At 54.7% G+C, this 22135-nt stretch overlaps 1 protein-coding gene across 1 annotated transcript; it reads right to left on the bottom strand.

Moving 5' to 3' along the window:
- Window positions 1–1421: 1421 nt before the first annotated feature.
- WSCD2 (WSC domain containing 2) lies at window positions 1422–12925 on the bottom strand. Its single transcript, XM_065646497.1, has 8 exons — window positions 12391–12925; window positions 8643–8757; window positions 7741–7925; window positions 7143–7264; window positions 6094–6268; window positions 5589–5753; window positions 4584–4784; window positions 1422–2200 (listed from the first exon to the last, which is right to left on the bottom strand). The coding sequence occupies exons 1-8, from the start codon at window positions 12758–12760 to the stop codon at window positions 1848–1850; spliced, it is 1686 nt and encodes a 561-aa protein (XP_065502569.1). The 5' UTR covers window positions 12761–12925; the 3' UTR covers window positions 1422–1847.
- Between the last annotated feature and the right edge of the window lie 9210 nt (window positions 12926–22135).

Genomic DNA, 22135 nt, shown 5'->3' with positions numbered 1-22135 from the left:
TAAAACAATTGCAGGGAAATAAAGGCACTAAGCTTTGGTGATCCTTAAAGCCATAGGAAAAAAAAAAAAAAAATATATATATATATAAGGTAAGCTGACTCTGGGCTGGAGGTCCCCATGCCGGGGCAGCCCCCTCACCTCCCCTTCCCTCCCCTCCCACCTTACAAGCTGCAGCCCAGGACCATGTTGGCTGCACATGATGTCTTAATTGCTTTAGCTTGGAGATTAATCAGCTTTTTGGGTTTAACGACTTCCAGGAGGCAGAAGGGAATGCTGCCCCTTCCTCAGATGGTGCCTGTCAGAACAAATCATGCCCAATGCTGTTAAAAAAAAAAAAAAAAAAAAAAGAAGGATTTCATCATCTCCAGATAAGAGAAAAGGGATAAATTGCCCTGAGCTGGCTCTTGCTGTGGAGCCAAGGATGGACAGGAGGCGATGGGAATAAAACCTGCAGTAAGTCTCCTCGCTTCCCCCACACACCTGAATAAACCTGCCTGTAAGGACACGGTACACATAATAAAACTCCCACGAAGGAGACGCTTTGGCTGCGTTTAATCACATTAATGTGATTAAAGGTGGGCGAGAGGAGCTGCCCACACCAATCCCACCTCCCAGGGGTGGGTGTAGGTTCTTGGGGTGCTCGGGCAGCCCCACAAACACACGGGAAAGCAGAATAACAACAAAAACTCTCCTTTAATAGCTGGATTGACCTGAGGATTTGTTGTGACCGAGGTAGGCAGCCCCTGGGCTGCTGCAAGGGAAGGAGTCGGGGGTCAGCTCGACTCCCGCTGCCGGGATGGGGCTCACCCGCTTTCCTAGAAAACCTCCAGCACTTGTCAAGGGAAGAGTTAAAAACAGGGCAGCTGCTCCCCAAAAATGCATTCACCCACCTCCATGCAAAGAAACAGGGACCCAGAGTCCCCCAGTATCACTGCCCGTGTCTGCTCCGCACGCACATTAGAAAAATATATTTTATTTAAATTCTCCTTTTTCTCCAGGGAGTTTTCTTCTCTCTCTTTGAATATAGATTGAGGGGTGTCTCTAGATTCCAATCTGCACATGTCATTTCTAGCAAGATCAAGAGTCCCAAGCCAATCATTAAATACCTAAACTCTAGAAAAGGCTGCGTACGATATATGGCTTTTGCACCTACATCCAAAGGGGACGCGCGGGATGGGAGTAGGGGAGGGAGCTCATTTGTGGCAAAGCCAGGACAGGCTGGGAGGTGACATAGGGGTGGGGACAGCTGGGGACACATGCAGCTCCGCACAAAGCCAACATAGCAAACTGCGTTTTCCCGAGGCTCTGGAAGATGCTTTGGCTTCGCTTGCTTGTTGGGAGGCGGGGGTGAGATGGGGTGGGGGGGTCCCGCAGGCAGGATTTGGCCACTGGGACACGGCCACCTCATTGGGAGGCACCGCTGGCCCCTGCGCACCCCTCTTGATTTCCATCACCCCAAGCAGGATCCCGGGGAGCATCACACATGTGGCGCCAACCCCCTGGGTCTCTCCTTCCTTGGGAAGGGCGATGGGGATGTTAGGGACACCCACGCCCGTTGCCAAGCAGGGGGGGCTGCGGCAGCCAAAACGGGAGTGGGACAGAGCAGGAGCTCCACAGCGGGGGAATGAAGGCACCCGCATCCCCTCGGCTCCGCATCGGCATCGGCCAAGCAAGCTCAGCGCTGGCTGGAGACCACTCGTTGCTCATGCAGGGAGTTAATTAACAGCTAATAGCAGCAGATGGAGGATTAAAAGAAAAGCCACCCACTGGGTGGAAGGAGGTAGAGGCCGGGCAGACCAAGCCTTTCCTCACCGCGCAGGGCCAGGTCCCCCCCGCCATCAACATCATCATCTTGGGTAATAATCATCTGGCACCCCCGACAGATTTCGGAGTTTCAGAGCCGCGTCCACCGTTTTGATGTAGCCGCTGATCATCTTCCTCATCTCGGGAGTGTATGGATCATATTCCAATTTTCTCAAGCCCGATCGCTTGAAGTTGCCGTCCTTCTGTCCCTCGACACAGAGCAGCCTGTCCTGGCAGGCGGTGATGCCCAGCAGCCCCACCATGCGCTGCAGCTGCACAAAGAGGTCCCGCTTCAGGTCCTCAAAGTGCACCACCAGCACCTTCTTGCCGTAGCGCAGCCAGTCCAGCGTGTGGGTCGCCCACCAGGGCGCGTAGTTGGCCACAAACTCCGGCCACTCTGGAAGGAGCAGAGGACACGGTTAGTGGGTGTCTCCCCATGTCCTCCTGCATCCCCCATCCCTCATCCCAGGAGCCTGAGCTCCCTGCTGAAATCACAGAATTATTTTGGTTGGAAGAGACACTCAAGATGATTGAGTCCAACCATTCAACCAAATCTTTCAGTTATCATAGAATCATGGAATGGTTTGGGTTGAAGGGACCTTCAAAGCTCATCCAGTGCCCCCCCTGCCCTGAGCAGGGACATCTGCACCAGCTCAGGTTGCTCAGAGCCCCGTCCAGCCTGGCCTGGGATGTCTCCAGGGATGGTTCATCCACCACCGCTCTGGCCAACCTGGGCCAGGCTCTCACCACCCTCAGGGGCAACAATTTCTTCCTCATGTCCAGCCTGAATCTCCCCTCCTTTAGTTTAAAACCATCACCCCTTGTCCTATCACAACAGCCTCTGCTAAAAAGTCTGTCCCCAAATTATCCTTCTCACTAATTGATCATCCCATATAAATCAGGTGATAAAAGGGATAATGAAACATCAATAACAAGCCACAAATCTCCTGGCAGCGCTGTATACATCCATCTCATAACACATAAAAGCTTTGGGTATCTGCCTCTTCCTCTCGTCCTCCCCCAGAAACTGATGCCTGATTAATAGCTTAACTCCATTTAATTCCCCAAAGAATCGTTAAACACAGTATCTGTTTCATTAAACAGATACAGGACAATTCACCTTGTGTAATCATATCACATAAAACTTTGCTTTGGAGCCACTCCAGGGATATCGTAAAATTAATGTCACGGAACCAAATGGGGGTTTCACGGCGGCCGTGGCCTCTGTGGGTTCCACGCGGGCTGGGAACAGGGGTGGAAGGAAAATCCCTCCCAGCACCGGCAGCTGTGGGCAAGCCTGGGCAGAGGGTACCTTATTTTTTTTTTTTTTTTCCCCAAAAAATTGCCCCAAAATTAGTTTCTGGGAGAAGGAAACTGTTTGGAGAGCTGGGCTGCAGAGAGCAAGGGGCTTTCTGCAGGGCAGGCTGGCCATGGGAACCCCCTGCCCTCTCTTAATTACTCACCTTTAATCACTTTATTTTGTCCTCTGGATGATTTATTTAACCCTGCACGCCAGTGCTAATTGCAGACGTGGCACAAATGAACCGTCCTCGTTGAGTGTTCACTCTTCATGGGGAGTCAGTGAAAGGGTGGGGGGGTCTCCATCCACCCCCCTGTGCCAAACCAACAGCTCTCAGCAACCCCCCAGCCCTGGAAAATCTCCATCTTTCTGGGAAAGTTGTTTCAAGGGTAATTAACTTGACAATTAACCCAGCAGCTAATTACACCACACATCCTTTGGAAATAATTTGGGGGTGTTTTTTGATGCGTGTCCAAATCAAACTGTGCCAGGGTGGAGGGAAGGGTCCCCTCTGTCCGTACCCCCTCCCTGTGGGGACATGAGGTGTGGAACAGCTTGGGGGGGTGTAGGGACTCAGGAAGGTTCCTCTGGGCTGGTTTTCAGGCTCCAGTGAGGGGTTCATCCTGCACCCCCCATCCCGGCTGTATCTGCAATTTGCAGTTCTCCTTTGGGACGCAGCAGGTGGGGATAAAAACTACAGCAAGATGCTTGTACCCCACCATGGTGGGGGCAATGTCCCCCCCCAGGGACCTGCCCAGGGAAGAAAAGCCACTGAGGAAGCAGTGGGACATTTCTGTTCCCTGGTTTTATGGGATGGGGCAATGAGGAGAGCGGGGTTGAGCCGCCTCTGGCAATGCAAGCACATGGTGATAAAGAAATCCAGGCATATAACAGCAACAACAGCAAAAGCTCCCCTTAAATAAACTCGGAATTAAGGGTAGCAGATGTTCAATCAAGCTAAATATTTTAACTCTTTCCAATGAAGTCAATGCCACAACAGCAATTTCTAAATTGCAATAATTAATGAGCCTCCACAACACTCCTGTGCATGGGAAAGGTGATGTCTGGGAGCACAAAAATAACACCCTGTCCCTGCAAATGTCCCTTGGGTTGGGCTGTAGCTGCCATTGCTGCCAGTGAAAGGGTGACAAAGGGACAGGGCACATCACAGGCACTGCCCTGCGCATCAGCTGGGTCTGTCCTCCTGCGCCTGCGGCCCTTGTGACCCAACACAGCACCCAACAGCCAAGCATCTCCGCTTCCCCATCCCATCCCCAAGCCACCCCATCCCATCTCATCCCATCCCATCCACGCAGGAACCCTCGGCCATGCCAGGCAATGCTGTGGATCATGCCAGGAGATGGACACGGGGACCCCAAAGTGGTGGCACAGCCAATGCTCCCCCACAGAGACCAGACTCAGGCTTTGCTGGGCTTTAACACCAGCTTTACAGCTCCAGTGGCTGAGCCCCCCCGCCTACCTTTGCCCTTCCAGTGGGCATGGGCGGCGAAGCCGATGTGACCGCCGTATTTGCGGTTGAACTCGGCCATCAGAGCCTTGTAGGGGTTGCGGATGAGCAGGATGGCAGCGTCGAAGGATTCGATCTCCTTCTGGCCACTCTCATGCGTTTTGATGCAAATCGTCCTCCCGCTGCGCCAGTGGTCCCTCTCGCCCTTGAACCCTGCCAGGACACAGCAAGCGGGTGTCTGAGAACTGGCTGGTGCTGACGTTAATAAAAATAATAAAAGCAAGCTACAGTTGGGGCTTGTGGTAGAATTTGCATCCATCTCCCAGATGGAAATCATTTATTTGCCAGAGTTATGAGTCAATGAGAGGGTGGGTTGTGGGCATGGGGACTGAACAGGCAGTCAATGTTCCTCGGCTGCCCTGACATGTCGGTATTTTTATCTGCAGTTACTCAGGATCCACGTGGGGACATTCGTCCTTCAGGATACTGGTGCCACCAGCACTGTGTGCTCCCAAATCCCGCATGAGCCCTCCTCACCACGCAGCTGTGATTTTATTTGCTTCTCATTTTATGCATCCCAGGACGAGAGTGCCCACAAACACCAGCTCCTGGGGAAATCTGATCAAAAAAACCCATCATCCTTTTTTGAGGGGCAAAAAAGGCAGGAGTGCCTTTTTTGCCAGGGTCAGATCTGCTCTGGTTCCTTCTCTAGAAAATTCTAACCACCATGGTGGGTTAAAAACCACCGGCAGGGTGGTGAAACCCCAGTTCTACCCCAAATTGGTCCTTGCCAAGGCTGGTGGGTAGCACAGGGAGGTTCTGGACAGGACGCATGCGATGTCAGGTCCCTTTGATTCCCTTTGAACCACGACACATCCAGCCCAAACCACTCCAGGGAGCAGCATCGGTGGTACCCAGCACTGCCGTCCTCTCCTGCAAACCCAAGGGGTGACACCAGGACCTTCTCCCAGCCCCAGTGGGACTGGTGCACCCCCAGCAATGAACCCCCCCTCTCACCTTTGTTGTAGAGAGACCCATCGAAGTAGTAGCTGCCGGTGTAGAAGCCGGTGGCCAGCTCGATGAGGTGGCGTGCCCAGGTGTTGCCGGCGCCGGGGAAGCTGGCCAGGGCCACCAGCTGCTTGGCCCGACTGGGGAGGAACCTCCTGTCCATGCAGCGGTTGTCTGCAGGGAGAGCGGCCCCGGCACGTCAGGGTAACAGGGTTTTCCTAGCGATATCCTGCTTCCTACAGAGATATCCCACTTCCAACAGAGATATCCTGGTTCCGACAAGAGGCAGAGAGCAAACTGCTCTCTCCTGCGCTGAGCCAGGCAGTAATTAAAGCTGTTTGTGCAGCGGAGGGTTGATTTCCCGGGAAATTAAAATAAATGGTAATTTTTAATGACAGCCAAGTAGATGCTCCATCTCATGCTCACTTTCTGCTGGTGTGCCCAGGCAGGAGCTGGAGCGGTCTCTGCCCGTCCCCTGCCTGCAGCAGGCAGGGCCAGCCCGGCGCTGCCTCACCTTGAACTTGGGTCTGGTAGACGAGGAGATACTCGGCGGTGCCGCAGCTCTCGAACTCCTCGCCAGCGCATTTCTGGGCGCAGAGCTGCTCGTCCTCGCGCTCGTGCAGGGTGAAGAGCGTGGTGGGGAAGCCGCAGCGGCAGGAGGTCCCGGCCAGCGCCGACAGTGGGTACTCCTGCAGGGACAAGGGAAGGGAGGGAGGGGGGACTGGTGGCACCAGGTCCAGTCCCCAGCGCAGACCCTTCCTCTGTCCCCCGTACCCATTCTTGCCCTCTCAGCCCTGCTGTGCAGCGCGGGGTGTTTTGCAGCATCCTTCAAGTTATTACAGCATCCTTCGAGCTGGCTGCAGCATCCTTGGAGCTCGTCGGAGCATCCTTCAAGCTGGTCACAGCATCCTTCAAGCCGGTCACCCAAGCAGCCCATTGCAGACACCCAAAACCCCCCGCTCCCCCATTTTCCCATGGCATGGCCAAGCTGCCTGCAGGCAGCAAAGCAGCCAGGCACTGGTGCTCCCGGCAGAGCTGTGGCATGTCATTTGTGAATTTGTCACCCACGCCGAGGTCACCAAGAGCCATCAGGCAGCCCTTTGGAGGACTTGCCGGCATTTCAAAGCCCAGAGTTATGAGGCCTGTTCAGCGATTTACTGCCAGGCTGTGGCAGCACCGGGTTAATCGAGGGGCTCCGGTTATTTACACACCGAGCAATGGGAAAGTGGAGCCAGCGATGGAGCAGCCGCTTGTATTTAAGTGATGTGATGGTTTATTCCTCACAGTCCTCTGCTGGGGAGGCCATGAAGGGAGGACAGGACTGTCCCCACCTGCAGTTCTTTCTCTTCCTCCGCCTGATAATTTACCTAATTTTAATTAATAAATACTCCAGCCATGCCCACTGCCTTTCCCCTGTCTGATGACACAATCAATTTGAGCCTTTATAGTTTGGATACACAGAATTATTACACTAAATCAGACTAAAATTTACCCAGTGTGACCCTTTCTGGTGACAATTTAGACGACTAAGCTTTCAACCTGCACCTCCCAGCCCCCCGGTACCTTCTCGGTGCAGAAGTCCACGCATTTGTCCACCGACATGTTCAGCATGATCCGGCTGACAGGCAAGGCGATGGAGACATTGTCCGGCCGGCGGAAGCACCCCCGAAATATCGCGCTGCCATCTGCAAGTGACAGAGGGGTCGCAGGGGTGCTGGGAGCGATGCTGACCTAGCCCCGAGGGGCTGCACCCCAAAAATGATGCTGCTGTACCCTGCGCACCCCAGGCTCAGGAGCAAGAGTCTCTGCGTGCCCCCGTGTCCCCATCTCCATCACTCCCTCCAAGCCGCCCATCAACACAGCAGCCACTTTTCTCCGGCTCTCATCACCCTCCGGCATCCCTAGAGGGGTTGAATGGGCACGGAGAGGAGGTTCTTAGGGACAGGGCTTTGTGCCAGTGTTGGCTTATGATTGGCCTCGATGATCTTGAGGGGATCCCCATGGTTTGCAGGAGAAAAACCACCCCAGACACAGACCTGAACCCCCCAAAGCCACAACCTGGCTCACACAGCACGGGGACATTGGGACTCCCTCCCACTGGCACCACGAGGGGTCCCCCCCATTTCGGGGCTGAGTCAGGACATCGATGCCACCAACTTACACCTCCTGGCTGACTCCTGGGCCAGCTCCAGGCGGTAGATGGACAGGCGGTTGACCCCCCCGCAGGTGTTGCTCCGCTCCCCCTTGCATTCCATGTTGCACTCGGACTCGCTGGCGTTTGACGCCTGGATCTTGTGCCCACAGTAGCACTCGGCGCCGAACTCCAGCCCCGCGTAGAGGTAACCCCTGGGGAGAAGGAGATGGGGGGGGTGGGGGTCAGCACATCCCCGGGCACCCCCAGGCTCCAGAGGGGTTTGCAGGAGCATCCCCGGTTCTGGGAGCAGCACAGCACCCAAGGGTGCATTGCTGGACTAGGGGATTATTGTAGGTCCCCTCCAACTGAAAATACTGGGCGTTTCAAAAAAACTGACCCACTTTGAAATCACAATATCTCTGCAACCACAAACCGCCCGTGAATGAAACTCTTACAGTCCAAACAGCAGGTGGAGGGAACACAGAGCATTTATAAAAAGGTTACTAAAACCTGGTATCTCATTAAACCGTTTGGTAATTTTTGTGTCATTGTAACATGTTTGGTCCATCTTTTTGAAACACCCTCTAGTCTACTCCATTCTTTCCATCCTGTTCCTACTCCCCAGCACTGAATCAGAGCCCTTACAGCCCCTTGCCCCGTATGAGGATGGAGGCCATCATCATTCCCCCCAACCTTCTTCAAGGGGAGGAAAATGGGGTCCTGGTAAACACCAGTGAATTAAAAAAACAAACAATCAAAAAATTCAAAATGGCATAAATGTAACGAAAAGAGAAGAAAGGTGGGAGGAAGGGGAAGGGAGCAGCCGGGGCAGGGAACCGTGACAGCAGAGGAACACTGATGCCGTGTGGGAACTGATGGAGATGCGGTGCAGGAATTGATGGAGACACAGTGCTCATCTCCCGCCCTACCGTTCGGCACAGTTGTCCTGGCAACGGAAGACTGTCATCTTCTTGTAGTCGAAGAAGGACACACCGCGCAGCGTGCGCCGGCGAGTGTTGTCCATGTAGCAGCCGATATATCTCGCTGTGGGGAAGAGGAGAGGGGAGTGAGAACCAGCTGGGGTGAGCACACTGAGTTCTCACCCCCTCTTTTGACTTTTCCCTAAATAGGGATGTGCAGCAATGTTTGTTCATTTGGTTTAGAAGCTCATGTCTGGGTATAACATGTCCCTGCAAATGCTGTGAGGAAAGGCAGGCAAAGCCCAGAAACACCCTCTCTGGAGAGCAAGGATGCTGTTGCTCTGTACCGAGGCTTCTCCTCTTTATCCTCTTCCTTCCCACCAGCCTCAAAATTGAGCAAAGCGGCTCCAAAAAGAGACGAGTTATGTGGTAAAATAACTCATCCCCTTTACTCTGCACCATCAGGAGCACAGGGGTGGGCAGAATGGAGAAATACATTTTAAAACAAATTTTCTTCAGCCAGCAGCTCATTTTCCCCATCCCAGCCATCGAGGCGGGGGATATTTGCCAAGCACTAACACTTGGCAAAGTAAAGGCTGATGCCTGTGCAAATGAAGATGCCGGTAGACAGGGAATAGAGCTGAATAAATAGTTACGGTGAAATCATTTATGTGACAAATGGAGCCTTTCCCAATAATCTGAAAACAAGCAGCCACCTCCTTGCCTGTGCGTCCGTTGCGATGCTCCGTGTCAGCTGGGGGTCTTGTTTCCACCCCGTGTCTCCTTCCATCTCCCTGTCTTCATCACACACCAAATTACCCCTCTAATAGCCAAGCATCTCCACATGTGCTACTCCAATACCAAACCCTGCCAGGGGATAACACTTCTCACCTCCTGCTGGGATTTTGCATCTGTTGGGGGTCCCTGAAGTGAATCTATGTCCTGCAGACCCCACAGCCTGGTGTGCCCCACACACAGACCCCCACCTTTCCCACCAGCGCTGCAAACTGGCTTCTCCAGCCAGCCTGGAGGAAGGTGGAAGAAGAAGATTGAAAGAAATAAATACACTTGATAACTTTAACCCCCAGAGTCATAACTCCTCGCTCCCAATTACTCGCAGCACGACGTGGTATTTCCGCAGCAATGAGCAGGTTTCAGCAGGTCAGCTCGTTCGGGCCAGGACAGACCTAAGCAGCGTAGGATGACTCCAGTTGTTTGCACAGAGCTGGTGACTGATGTGTGTCACCTTCAATCCATCACTCTCATCATCTGTGTGCTGCAACTTATTAGGAAGGCAACCAGAATAATTAGGGAGAGACGAGGACAAGAAGTGAAGGAGGAGCGAGAGTGGGTACAGGGACATCTTTGGCTGTGTCCCTCTGTTTTCACGGCATCGCTTGCTCGTGTGACACAGTGGGGTCCAGCCCCAACTGGCAACAGCTGGAGACGTCCAGCAAAGGACCAGAGATGGATGTGGCACTCGCTCCCCCCCAAAATGCCCCCACATTTAAGACAAGAGATGCACCTTTACACAAGGATGCAGAGGAGCTGAAGCCGTTCCCTGGCAGACGGGGCTGCCCTTGAGCTGTGCCTCATAAAGCTGCAGCACTGGCCTGAAACCGGGGTTATGAGAGTATCAGGAGAGGGAAGAGGAGAAGGAGGGATGCACATTGTCCCAGCAAGCCAGAGCCACACACCATGCTAGCAGGATTCCCTGTGGCGTGATTTCACACGGCAGAGCCTCCACAGCCGCCTTGTTAAGCTCTCCCCTGCTTAATTACCACCATCATTAAAACCCGCCTGCTCCATCCAGCCGGCCCAGGAGGAGCAGGGGAGCAAGGGGGATATCAGCACCTGTCTCCAAGGCTCTGCCTGCCCCATGGGCACACCAGCTCAGGGAATTGATCAGGCTGGAGAATTCCTCTGCACCATCCTGCTCAGGAGCTGCAGAGATGCTCTGCCATTAACTGCCCATATCAAGCCTTCCTGCATGAGATTAAAATTAAAAAGGGGAAAGACAATATTCACAGAGCGCCTAGGGGCAGCTAAAGGCGCCGATGTCCAAGACGAGCATCCCGTCCCTCGCAGCCCCCACCGGGGCTGGGCACGGTGACACCGGCAGAGGTTAATGGTGGGGGACGTGGGGCATATGGCCAGGGACAGGAGCGGCTGCTTGGGGTTAGTACGGTGAGTGACAGCTTGGACTCACCAGCCATCTGGTGAGGATTCACTAAACGTCAATTCACATTAATGGAGCAACTTGGCCACATGCACCTCAGAAACGCTCCCAGAGACCCCTCTAGCAGGGGGCACCACGGGAAAACTCCCTTTTCATCTCATCTTAGCATGAGAACATCCCATAAGCACCACAAGCCATTTTTCCTCACCATTCCAACCCTGGATTGTGTGTCTTGCCCAGGGCAAAGGTGGGCACTGACCTGTGGTAGGCTGGGGGGACCAAGGTCTGGGGGACCGAGCCTGGCTTAGCATCATGACCCCCCTGAAACCTCCAGTTTGTCATGGGGTGGGGTTTCCTGCTTCTCTCCAAGCCACACACCCCCTGTTCCACCCAGGAGGATGCTCAGGGAACCGCAGGAGCTGAGCCCTGTGGGCAGCTCCTAGAAAAGCCTGGCTTTGGGGCACAGGCTCAAGATCGGAGTCCATTAACCCAACCCTGGCACTAATTGATGTCCCTGAGAACCTCATCTCCGGTCTGTTCGACCCCTCCAGGGATGGTGACCCCACCACTGCCCTGGGCAGCCTGTTCCAACGCCCGACAGCCCTTTGGGGAAGAAATTGTTCCCAAGGTCCAATCTAAGCCTTCTTCACTGGGGGCTGCAGAGCCGGCACAGGAGGGACACGGGATGCGTTTGGGGGGGATCTGCTGGCACTGGGTGCTTGTGGGTGCCAAGGAGGGAGGCGATGAGCTGAGTAATGACTGGGATGATGCAAAAGCCCTGATGGGCAGCTCGCTGCCACCCAAATTCAGAGTAAGCGTGAGTCTGTCTGCATGCAGCTGCCTTCAGGATAAATAGATGACATTTTAAAAATCAATGACAACTACTACATTCAGTTATCCTTGTTCATTAATAACAGTCCCACCTGACAACACACCGCACACCTCAGGCTGGGATCTCCCGGCTTGAAAAGCCAAACCTCAGCCCTGCCTGCACAGCAATCTCTGCCAGGTCCTGCCTGAACATAGCAGTAAAGCAGAAAACAGGCCACAAATCTGGTTTTAAAGTTCATTGGGGCCAAAAGAATTAACACAGAATTTGGCCCATGGCATAGCCAAAGGATGGGATGAAGACAGGGCACAACCTCTCCCCAGCTGGTACCCCCAAAAATGCATGTCCCAGCAAGGTGTGACCCAGAGCGTGATGGTGCACAAGTGGGAAAGAGGGAAAATGGAAAGATGAAAGCGGATTATTGGCAGTTGAGGAGGGAGGAAGGAGGGGAAGGAGGGAGAAGATATTTCTGGGAATGTCCTCTGGACCAGTGGTCCCCAAAGCAGGGTGCTGCGCCCCAGTGGCAGCACGTTGGGGTGCAGGAAGAAAATCTTAGCACTGGAGTAGCACATGCACGTTGTTCATAAACAAATAAATTCACATCTAATGGGAGCACATGCTCAGAAATTTGTTCCTGGCAGGGATGCACAACCAAACCAACTCGGAGATCACCGCCCCAGCACATGAGGCTTCCCCAGGAGCGGCCAAGAGGATGGATCCCCCTGGCCCCGTGTGTCCCCGGCCCTTACCTCTATCCTCTTCCTTCTCGCGGCCGCTCCTGCCCCTGAGCGCCCAGCTCCGGCTGCTGCTGTGGTCTCCGGCTTTGCCCCTCTCCACCGGTTCCTTGGAGGTGCTTTTGAACCAGGGACCGTGTCGCCGTCCCCGCGCTGGCATTGTCGCCGCCGCCTTGAACCCGCGGCTCAGCTGCATCACCCCCAGGTAGGGCAGCCCTGGTCCCTCCCTGGGGACGCGCTGGGTCCCCGTCACCGTGGGCTCCCCGGCAAAGCCCGAGTGCAGGAAAACCAAACTGCCGGCCGTCAGGTACAGAGCCAGCAGTGTGAAGAATCGCACAGGTTTGCGCCGAAAATACCGCTGGAGTTTTACCAATAATTTGGCCATAGCGTCTTCATCCCTTCCGCGGCAGCCGGCGCCGCGGGGGAGCTGCTCTCCGGCCCCAGGGATGCTCCCAGGGGAGTTTGCCCCCCCAGGCTGGAGGTGGCTCCCAGGGGAGCTGATGGGTGTCCCAAAATCACAGCGAGGGCTGCAGAGTGAGGCCGTGCAAAGCTATTGCGTGACCCTATTGAAGTCCAGGAGGGCTGGATAAGGCAGTGGGGGCGGATTTTGGGGTACCTCCCACTGTGCACGGGAGGTTTCTCCAGCGCTGGCTGTCGCTGCCGTCCCCGGTTTATTCTCCTCCTGGCAAAGCCCCCCGGCCGTGCCCAGGAGCCCGGGCTGCTGGAGGGATCATGTTAAGGAATGGGAGGGTTTGAAGGTGATTTGAAAGCCGATGAGCTGACGCAGCTCCTCTCGCTCGGCGGCCCTGGCTCTCGCAGGCATCTCTCTAATGGCAACGACACCGGCCGCCTTTCAGACAAAGAATGAAAAGTCCCTGGACGCGTCTCGGAGCCTGAAATGCTGCCTGGGAGCCTTTGTTTGATGAAGCCCCATTCATCTCACTCCCAGGGCAAGAAATCTTCACCTGCAAGTCAAAGAGAGAGGCACGCTCAGGAAAGCATCCCGGGCTGTGGGGAGATTGTGGTCCCCATCTCCCTGCGGGGACAGGGGGATGCCAGGACTCCCCATCACCTCCCAGCCCTGCGGAGGGGCCGTTCTGTGTCCCCCCAGCACAAGGATGCAGGACAGGAGGGAGATGTCGATGTGGTGCCCAGGACAAAGCCACACCAGGTTGCATGGTGAGCTCCACGTTCACAGTGGGAAATGTCACTGCCACCACACCCTGTCAGCGTGCCGGAGGTGACAGGGACAGCCCCATGCCCAGGGTGTGCTGGCTGTCACAGACCTGTCTTATTTTAGGAAAGGAGATGAAAATAAATGGAAAGACAAAGTGCCATTAGTTTAATGGCCTCTATGTTCCTGCCATCTGTCTTCAGTTGATTAAATAAAAAATATTGGTAGAACATATGGCATGAATTATACATAAATATTTTAATTTGGGTTCCCAGAGTGGTTATTCAAATACCTCTGGCTCTGCCGGGTGAACTTTTGTGGAGCTCAGGGCTGAGCAGGCTGCGGGGGGCAGATCACTGAGGGGGGTCCCAAGCCCCTCAGGCACCCCCAAACCGCCCCCTCCCCAGCCACGCTTGGTGCCCGCACAGCCTGAGTAAAGGCTGAGTAAACTCTGAGTAGCAGCTGAGCAAGGAGACTGCTTGCTCTTCGGGCTTTTGCATCTGCAGGCACCTCCATGGCAGGATGAAGGTGGCACAGCTCGGGGGCTGGTCCAACCCCCAGATGCTGAATATGGGGCGGTTTGCGACGCTGCTGTGGTGCATACGGGACGGCCCCAGGGCTGTCCCTGGTCCCCAGTGTCCTCACTGCCACCCATGCTCCTCCCCGCTGGGGCTTAGTCCTGCCAGGCTACGGCAAGGAAGCATGGCATATAAAGAAGAGGCTTAAATTACTATCATTAAGCCATCTGGAGCTCATCCTTCTCCATCATGAACTGCGGAGTCGCAGGTCAATTACTGCACATTTGCATATATTCCATTAATGCTTCTGCTAATTGTCTGGAGGAGATAATGTGCTCGGCTTACGGCTCCCTCGCCAGCTACAGTTTACAAACAGCGAGTGCAGCAAATAGAGCCAGCACTGATGTACACCGTGTCGACGGAGGATGGGGACGTCAGGGCTGACTGGGAGGGTTGACTGGGAGGTGCCACCCTGCAGGTGGCCACTCGGGATGGGGGATGCTGGCAGCACCCCATCACACTGCTCCATGCACCCCCCAGCCCTCCTCATGTTGTGCGGATGGATCCAGTATCGGGCGGATGGACCAGCCACCTCAGCAGGACCCTGCGGGTCCCTGTCCCCACCACAGCCTGCAATGGCGAGTGTCCCCCAGGGGTTGCATTGCAACTTGCACCTCCCAACACTTGCATCCCCCCAACGCCTGCATCCCGGTGCAGCTCCTGCCAGGGGTTCAGGAGCGGAGCGGTGCCAGCCCAACCCACGGCATGGCTAGAGGACAGCAGTGACACACTTTACCAGCCAAATTAATGAAGCCAACAGGGACATTAACCAGCCAGTGCCGTGCAACAGGCAGTGCTGCAAAACTGGGCTTTCATGGGCTGCTGTGGGCAGCCAGGTACAAAGGCTGTTAGCCAAAGTGCTGCCAGGCACTTTGCACTGTTACAAGCAGGCAGCCGGGATGGGGCGGAAACAGGGGGCTGGTTCCTTGCCTACCTCCATCGCCACGCTCCTGCCAAGAGCTGAAATCCTCGTCCTGGCAGTGGGATGTCCACTGACCATCCCTCCATGCCCGAACCACCTCCCTCTGAACATAGCAGCACTGCGGCCGGCAGAAAGCAGGGGAGCTCTGCCCCATGGATTTGGGGCTCTACAATTATGGGGCCAAGGAAATCTTCATTAATCTGCAAGATTTATTTTCCCCTTCAAGCAGAGCCGGTGTGTGGGGAGGTGGGCATAGGTCCCGAGGGGGCTCCGCCATACGGCGTGAGCATCTCTGTGACCGCCTGTGACCGGGATGAATGAAGCGCCAGTAAATTATACATTTGGGTCTTGTCTCCGAATTGCTCTGCAATTATTGAGCACAAAGGTTCAGTTGCCTTCAAGCACCATCTCGCATCCGACCATGGCAAAACACACTGAAGGGCTCATGTGGTTCCCTCAGCACAGGAGAACAATCAGCCCATTAAAAACAGCAAATTAATGAGCACAAGAGTTCCATTAGGAGGAGAAGGTGACCAAACTATCCAATTTCATCATATCATTAGCATTTCTTATCAGAGGGACTGGGAAAGAATAGGCCTTTAAAATAGAGAGAGATGGGATGGAGTCTAATGACCACAGCAGGGTGACACGCTGGGACTGCTGTCCTGTGGGACTGACACCCACCTCCGTCCTGCACCCTGCTGAGCACCCCTGGATGCTCACCCACTCCCCTGGGAGCACAGCACAGCTTCCCCCAAAAACGCTTCTGCTGAGACCTGGAAAAGCAAAGGTGTGCAGGACACGGTGCCCGGTGTGCTGCCTGGACCTGCCGTCACCCAAAAGCCACTTGCTCGGATGAGGGGACCACATGCCTTATCAGAAAGCCTTGTGTCCCTCCATCCCCACCCTCGGCTCCGCAGGGTGCTGGCAATGGGTGACTGCAGAGCAGCTCCTGTGGCTTCACACCCTTGTGCCTCCCTGGAACCAGCACCAACCAGTGACACCAGCATAAGCGCCCAGTGCTGGCACCCCCCAAACCTTTCAGCCTCCATCCCCAGGAGTTCACCACAGCAGGAGCTTGGCTTTGCTGCCCAGGAAGAATTTGGGCAACTTGAGCCCCCAGGTCAACCCACCATCATCTTCTTCAGCCCCATGAAAATGGATTTTTGCCCTTTCTCACTCTTTAAAACAGAAGCAGCAAATGAGATGCATCACGCTGAATTTAAATACCATAACTGCTGGGAATGAAACCGAGCTAAAGTGGGACATTGAAAAAAAAATCAAGGTTTCCATTGCAGCAGGACTACCTGCTGCGTCGCATCTCCCCTTGAGCACCCAGCACTCACCGCATGCCTCTCCCAGGGCCAGTCAAGCACTCACCTGCCTTTAAATTGAAGCAAAGTTTATTTATTCAGCTGCTCCCTGCCTTAATTCTGCTGAGAAACATGTCTGTGCATCCCCTCCGCTGGGAGAGGTGCACAGGAAAGGTTCGTGTGAGCCTAAAAGCAGCCAACTCAGCAGATTTGGGGTGTCACAGTGAGTCGTGGCTGCTCTGTCCCTGCGCAGGACACAACTCACCCCAGGGTCGGTACCTCTTCCTCAGTGGTAAGGTGTTCCTCAGGCATGTGCTTCCCTGGGGAGCTTTTAAATCCCTTCTGTAGGCCAAACCACCAAGATATGCAAAGGAAAAACCTCTTATTCAGGATTTATTGGCCTGATTTGTAAATCCAGAGCAGGACTTGCCCATCTGCTGATAGATTTCTGTGCAGGATTTCCAAGCATGTAGGAGGGCTTGTAAATCTTCCCCCCTCGCTGGGAATCAATAGAAGGGTTTAAACTTGCTTATGGGCAAAACCTAATTTTTAAATATTCTGGAGAAGATTTACCAATGGTGTCAGCACTTGACCAAGGCGAGGGGAAGCCAAAGCCACAAGCCCAGCTGGGCACGAAGCACCGAGCTTGGGAGGTATCACAGATCCTTCCCTCCGGAGGGACGAGTTTGCCCCAGACTAATTGATTAGCACCTGTAAAAGGCAAGATCCACAGAAACGGGGAGATACTAATTGGACAGCCTCCTATCAGCGCTCCCGCCACTCTCCAGAGGATGAAAACCCGCCACGCACCAGCACCATTTCTGCAAGGCCTGAGTTAGTTATAAATAAACCCTGGGGTGATGGGCTGGATCCTGCCCTGGGTTATTTCAGTGCACCAAGAATGACCGGCCAGTGCTAACCAGAGAAGGGCTATTTTATTTAACCAAGCCGATTTAAGCAACTTTGAACCGATTTTTAAATATTTCAACATTTGCTGTTGAGCTACCTAGGTCTGCGAATTCCCACGAACACCCCAGGCCACTGCCCAGGGGATTCTCATCCCCATCCCGACCCCACAGCCATCAGCGGGATTTGCTGTGGGGCAGGCGAGGGGCTCCCCAAAACAAATCCAAGCTGGGGTGCAGAAATGCAGTTGCCTTCAGGCTGCTGATTTCCAGGTATTCCCACCTCTGCAGCATGCAGAAGTTTGCAGGGCTCTGCTTGCTTCCCCATGTATTTTGCTTTACAATGGCCCGAGTGGAGCCAAAACGGAGGGTTTGTGCTTTGCACTCTGTTCCTCCGCATGCAATTACATCAAAGCCCATTCCAGTCTCTTGTAGGATGAATTCCCCAAGCAAATGTGAAAATGCCTCAAAAAAGAAAAATGTTTTAAGCCATGAATCATTTAAAAAGCACATGCCACGATGCTGAAGGCAGAGGAGGAAATAGCCATGTATTCCAGAGATTTAGGCAGGCGGAGGATGCTGGGGAACTGGGGAGATTATTTAACTGAGCTGGCACAGCAGAGATGCTGCAGCCCTTGCACCCAGTACCCCCATCCCAGCTGCTGACATGCACGCTGTGTTCCTGAATTATAATTATTATTTTAGTTACCCCACAATCCCCCGCACATGTGTTATCTGACTCTCCCCATCAGCTTTATCCCATCTGCTGGTACCTGGGTTTCCTTTGCTGGCCCCCAGCCTCCCTCTCCGAGCATCCCTGCTGCCAGCATCGGCCCCATCCCCACCTGCATGGCTGAGAAGCATCTATTTCCCCATTATTTCCACATTTTTCCTTGCAAGGCCAGAATGAGAGCTCCATTGGGATGTGGAGTGTCAGGTTGGTGTTGGTGGTGACACACAGGGCTATTTGGGATAGGTCTTGGTGACACTAAGGGATGCTCCCCGGACCGCTGCGGCATCTGCGCTCCCTCTCCCCCTTTGTGCTATCCTCACCCGTGACACCCTTTCCACACTTAAACCCTGTGAAAAAGGTGATTTAACTTCATTCAGACAGCACTGAATGGGCTTAACCTAATGAGTTGTAATACGTATTATGCTCTAGGTATTTCATGCCCAGTCTGCAAAATCCAGTTATGGTTTTCAATAAGACTTAGCGAGCTGAGACGCGCACCGGAGGGGATGCACGCTCACCGGGGCTGCTCTAAACTGGGTGAGGAGGAGGAGGAGGATGGGAAGAAGGCAGGGGCTGTCCCTAAGGAGACACAGCTGGATCCCATCCAGCTGCTGGCTCAGCAAAGCCTCCCCCAGCCCAAGTGCTGCTGGGACCCTGCACATCGGGGACCCCAAAGCCAGGTTGAGCCGTACCCAAACTAAGGCCAGTATCAAGAATAACTCGGCACAAATCCCTGGAGAGGGGAAGGTTATGGCACTTGCAGGGTGGGAAAGTGCAGGTGGGCCAGGCTTGGGGGGGGACACCCCGGGGCTGGAGGCTTTGTCCCCACTGCCAGACTCTGCTTCCCGGCTCCAAATTGCTGGGAAACTTTATTTAATCCTGCCTTCACAGAAGAAATGGTTTATAATGCTCAGCTCAAGGTAACCTTCATGCAGCTCTCCAACTGCCTCTGCTTTTCCTGCACACATTTCTTTTAACTTCATATTAAAATATTCCAATAAGTTGTCAGCATAGATATCGAAAGAAGAAGAAAAAAGTAGGGGAGGTGTATCTGGAAGGATTAGCATCGCTTCCCATTTCTCTTGCCGAGGATGTTCCTGCACAAAGTCTCGGGAGGAGGAGGAGGAAGAAGAGGAGGAGGAGGGCGAGCTCTCTCCGTGCCCGTCTCCCGCTCCAAAGCACGAAACCCTTTCGCAAGCAGCAGAATAGAGCAAAAAATCCCTGCCCAGGCGAGAACCTCCAACAACTCCTGCCGAGCATCCTTAACCCCCGGGGAGCCGCCGAGCTCTCCCCGCTCCTCCCCACCGAACCGACCCCCACCCTCGCTCGGTGCCGCCGCCGGGGTCCCCTCACCCGGCCTGGGGGCTCCCGCCGCCCCCATATGCGTTGCGTTGCGTTTTTTTAATTCATTCCCCCCGTTTCTAACCGCCCTCAGCGCGGATGCCCCTTCCCCACAGCCCAACTTGGCTGCGGATGCCCCCGATGCCCCCCGCCGCCCGCTCCTTACCCGCCCCGGCCGCTCTCCCAGGCCGGCCCGGCCGCCGCCGCTCCATGCGCCGGCCGCCCCCGGGAGCGGCGGGGCCGGGGGGGCCGCTCCGCGCGGCTCAGCCCCCGCCGGGTCCCCGCGGTGCCGCCGGGGCTCCGCTCATACCGGCCGGGCTGCGGTGAGCCCGGCCCGCCGGCTGCCGCTCGGTTCTGCCCGGAGCCCGCGCCGGGCGCCGCTACTTAACAGCTCCATCCAGCTCCGCTGCGGCTCCGCTCCCTCCGCCGGCTGCAGCGCTGCCTTTAACCCCTTCGCTCCCGCCTCCCACCCCCCTCCCGCCTCTCTGCTTTATTTGTCTGCTGCTTTTTTGGGGCTTTTTTTTCCCCGCCCCACCTCTTGTTTGGTAACGAGGTTGGGGACGGAAAGCGGTTCCCGGTCAGTCCCGGTCCCGCCGGTGCGCTCAAGGGCAAGGGATGCTGAGGGTGCGGAGGGGGATGCTGGACCCCCCCACCCCGGGGAGCCGCCCCCAGCGCTGCCCCCAGCCCCGGCACTCGCGTCCAGCCAGAGATTTATCGAATGGGACTAGCAAGAAGAAAGAAAAAATAGTGTGTGTATATATATTTGTGTCAGATCAATTAAAAATGAAATTCAGAATTTCCCGACTCTGGGAGTAGGAAAAATTACGATTGTAAAGTGATTAAGGCGAGAGAGGCTTTCTCAACTACTTCCGCTCCTTTTATTGGCAGCTTTAAGGATTGGGGGGGCATTTTTAGGGTGCGCTGCTTGGCAGCTGGAAGCCCCATCGCCCGCCCGGTGCTGCCCCCGCCGTGGTGGCAGCGTGTCCGGCCGCCTCCCACTCCCCCGGCACGCCAGGCCACAGAGCAGCCTGAGTCCCTCCGGGCCAGGAGATAATTTTCAAAAGATCTAGAAAAAATATCCCTGCATTAACGTGATCAAAGGAGCAACCTTCAGTAGCCATGGACCCTTCTCCCACGAGCATCTTTGCTGCAAGCAGGGCAACGAGCTCGGAAAGCAGCATTTTTCTGGCCCGGGAGTAGTGGGGGGACCCCAAGGAATGTCCCCACAATGGGAACCGCTTGTGGATGCGATGTGTTGGGGTTTGTGCATCCCAGCATCCCACGGAGCCAGCAGTGGGGAGGCCGGGAATTTCAGGAGAGCAGCGGCTGAGTGGAGGGATGGGTCCTGCTGCCGTCCCCACCGGGAGAAACTGCAGCCTCAGCTGGGTCCATGCGGGATGCAAGAGCATCCATGTGTGAGGGATCCATCCAGACCTGCCCCAGGCGGGTGCAGGCAGACGCACAGACCACAGCAGCTCGTTTCCATAGGAAACCGGGCTGGCGAGTGCAGCCTCAGCTCCAGGCTGGGGGCTGAAAAGCAATTTGTACTATTTTTATCCACCCAGTACTAGATTTCTTGGGTTTGGCCATGCAAACACCCCGGCAGCGCTCTCTCCCTCCGGCCAAGGCTGCAGGGACTGGGGGGGGACTGGGAGGGGGATGAGACCTGCTATCAGCTGGGGACAGCCAGGCAGTCCCCTGTCCAGCAAACCCCACCACCCAAGGGCTTTCCCTGCTTCCAAACAGTCCTAATTTTCCTACGAAACCAGCAGTTCTGTCTTACATTTTGTAAAACTAGGGATGTCTTCTCTGCAGCTCCCCAGTGGGAGGTTTGCAATTCCAGGGCTCCTAACGGGATGCATGGTGTCTTCCCCTGGACCAGTATCCATCAGAACAAAGTTTGCTTCCTGCAAATACCTTGCCAGCTTCTCTTAAACCCTCTCCTGCACCACAGGGAGCTCAGGGCTGGAATATGCGTAGAGGGCACATATATGCATGGAGGGCATATATATGCATGATGGGTATACATCTGCATGGAGGGTGCTGCAGGCAGGCGTGGGGCAGCAGTGGGGGAAGCAGCTGAGTGATGCCAACACATTTGTGAAGTTTTGCAGCACGCACAGGCCAGAGAAACAAGAATTTTGGATGTCTCTGGCAAATTAGCTGCTCTACAGCCATTTTGACAGAAGTGGGGGAAAATTTAGAGTCGTTGGTTTAAAATAGTGCTCGCAAAAATAGCTTTAAAAGACTGTTTTATTTTGCTTTTTCTGGGCAAGTCTTGCCCAAAGAGCAATCAACGATCCTCCTGAAACATCAAACAGATTTTTCTTCTTGACCATGATATAAATGAAGTGACTCCAAATCACACTCAACAGCCTGAGCTGTTCCCGGTGATGCTGTACCAGAAGGAGCCAATTCTGTAGGGCTTTGAGGGTGTTTTTCACCCCCAAAGCCTCAAGGTTATTGCTGGGGGACTTTTGACATTGGCTTTAAGTGTCCCCAGGTACTCATGTCACCAAATAAACGTCAAGGATGTTGGGTTTTGAGCCAAAAGTGACGGCTGACGTTTCTGCAGGTGCCTTATCCAAGGAGCAGAGCCCAAGGTGCACTGTGCCCCTGCACCAGAGTGACCTTCATTGCATAAGGGTTTGGGACAAATGCTGGGTCCCCTCTGTGGTGGGAACACCAGGGTGGCCGTCCCCTCCTCCCTCGCAAGGCAGAAGGTTGCAGCTCTCCTTTTTGGGTCTTTTCAGAAACTTCTAATTACCCAGGCTGTCTCAGGAGGGCTCCTCAG

The sequence above is a fragment of the Caloenas nicobarica genome, chromosome 16, assembly GCF_036013445.1.
Source record: "Caloenas nicobarica isolate bCalNic1 chromosome 16, bCalNic1.hap1, whole genome shotgun sequence".
NCBI classification, from domain to species: Eukaryota; Metazoa; Chordata; class Aves; order Columbiformes; family Columbidae; genus Caloenas; species Caloenas nicobarica.
Note: the sequence above shows the minus strand (reverse complement) of the source record. Positions and strands in the feature narration are given on the sequence as shown.

Excerpts from the sequence above, each read along its gene's own strand:
- WSCD2 (XM_065646497.1), bottom strand. The coding sequence starts at position 12,760 with ATGGCCAAATTATTGGTAAAACTCCAGCGGTATTTTCGGCGCAAACCT. Across the intron at positions 5,754-6,093 it reads CTACCAGACCCAAGTTCAAG|ACAACCGCTGCATGGACAGG; the intron begins GTGAGGCAGCGC and ends CTCTCCCTGCAG. Across the intron at positions 4,785-5,588 it reads TGGGTCTCTCTACAACAAAG|GGTTCAAGGGCGAGAGGGAC; the intron begins GTGAGAGGGGGG and ends GTGTCCTGGCAG.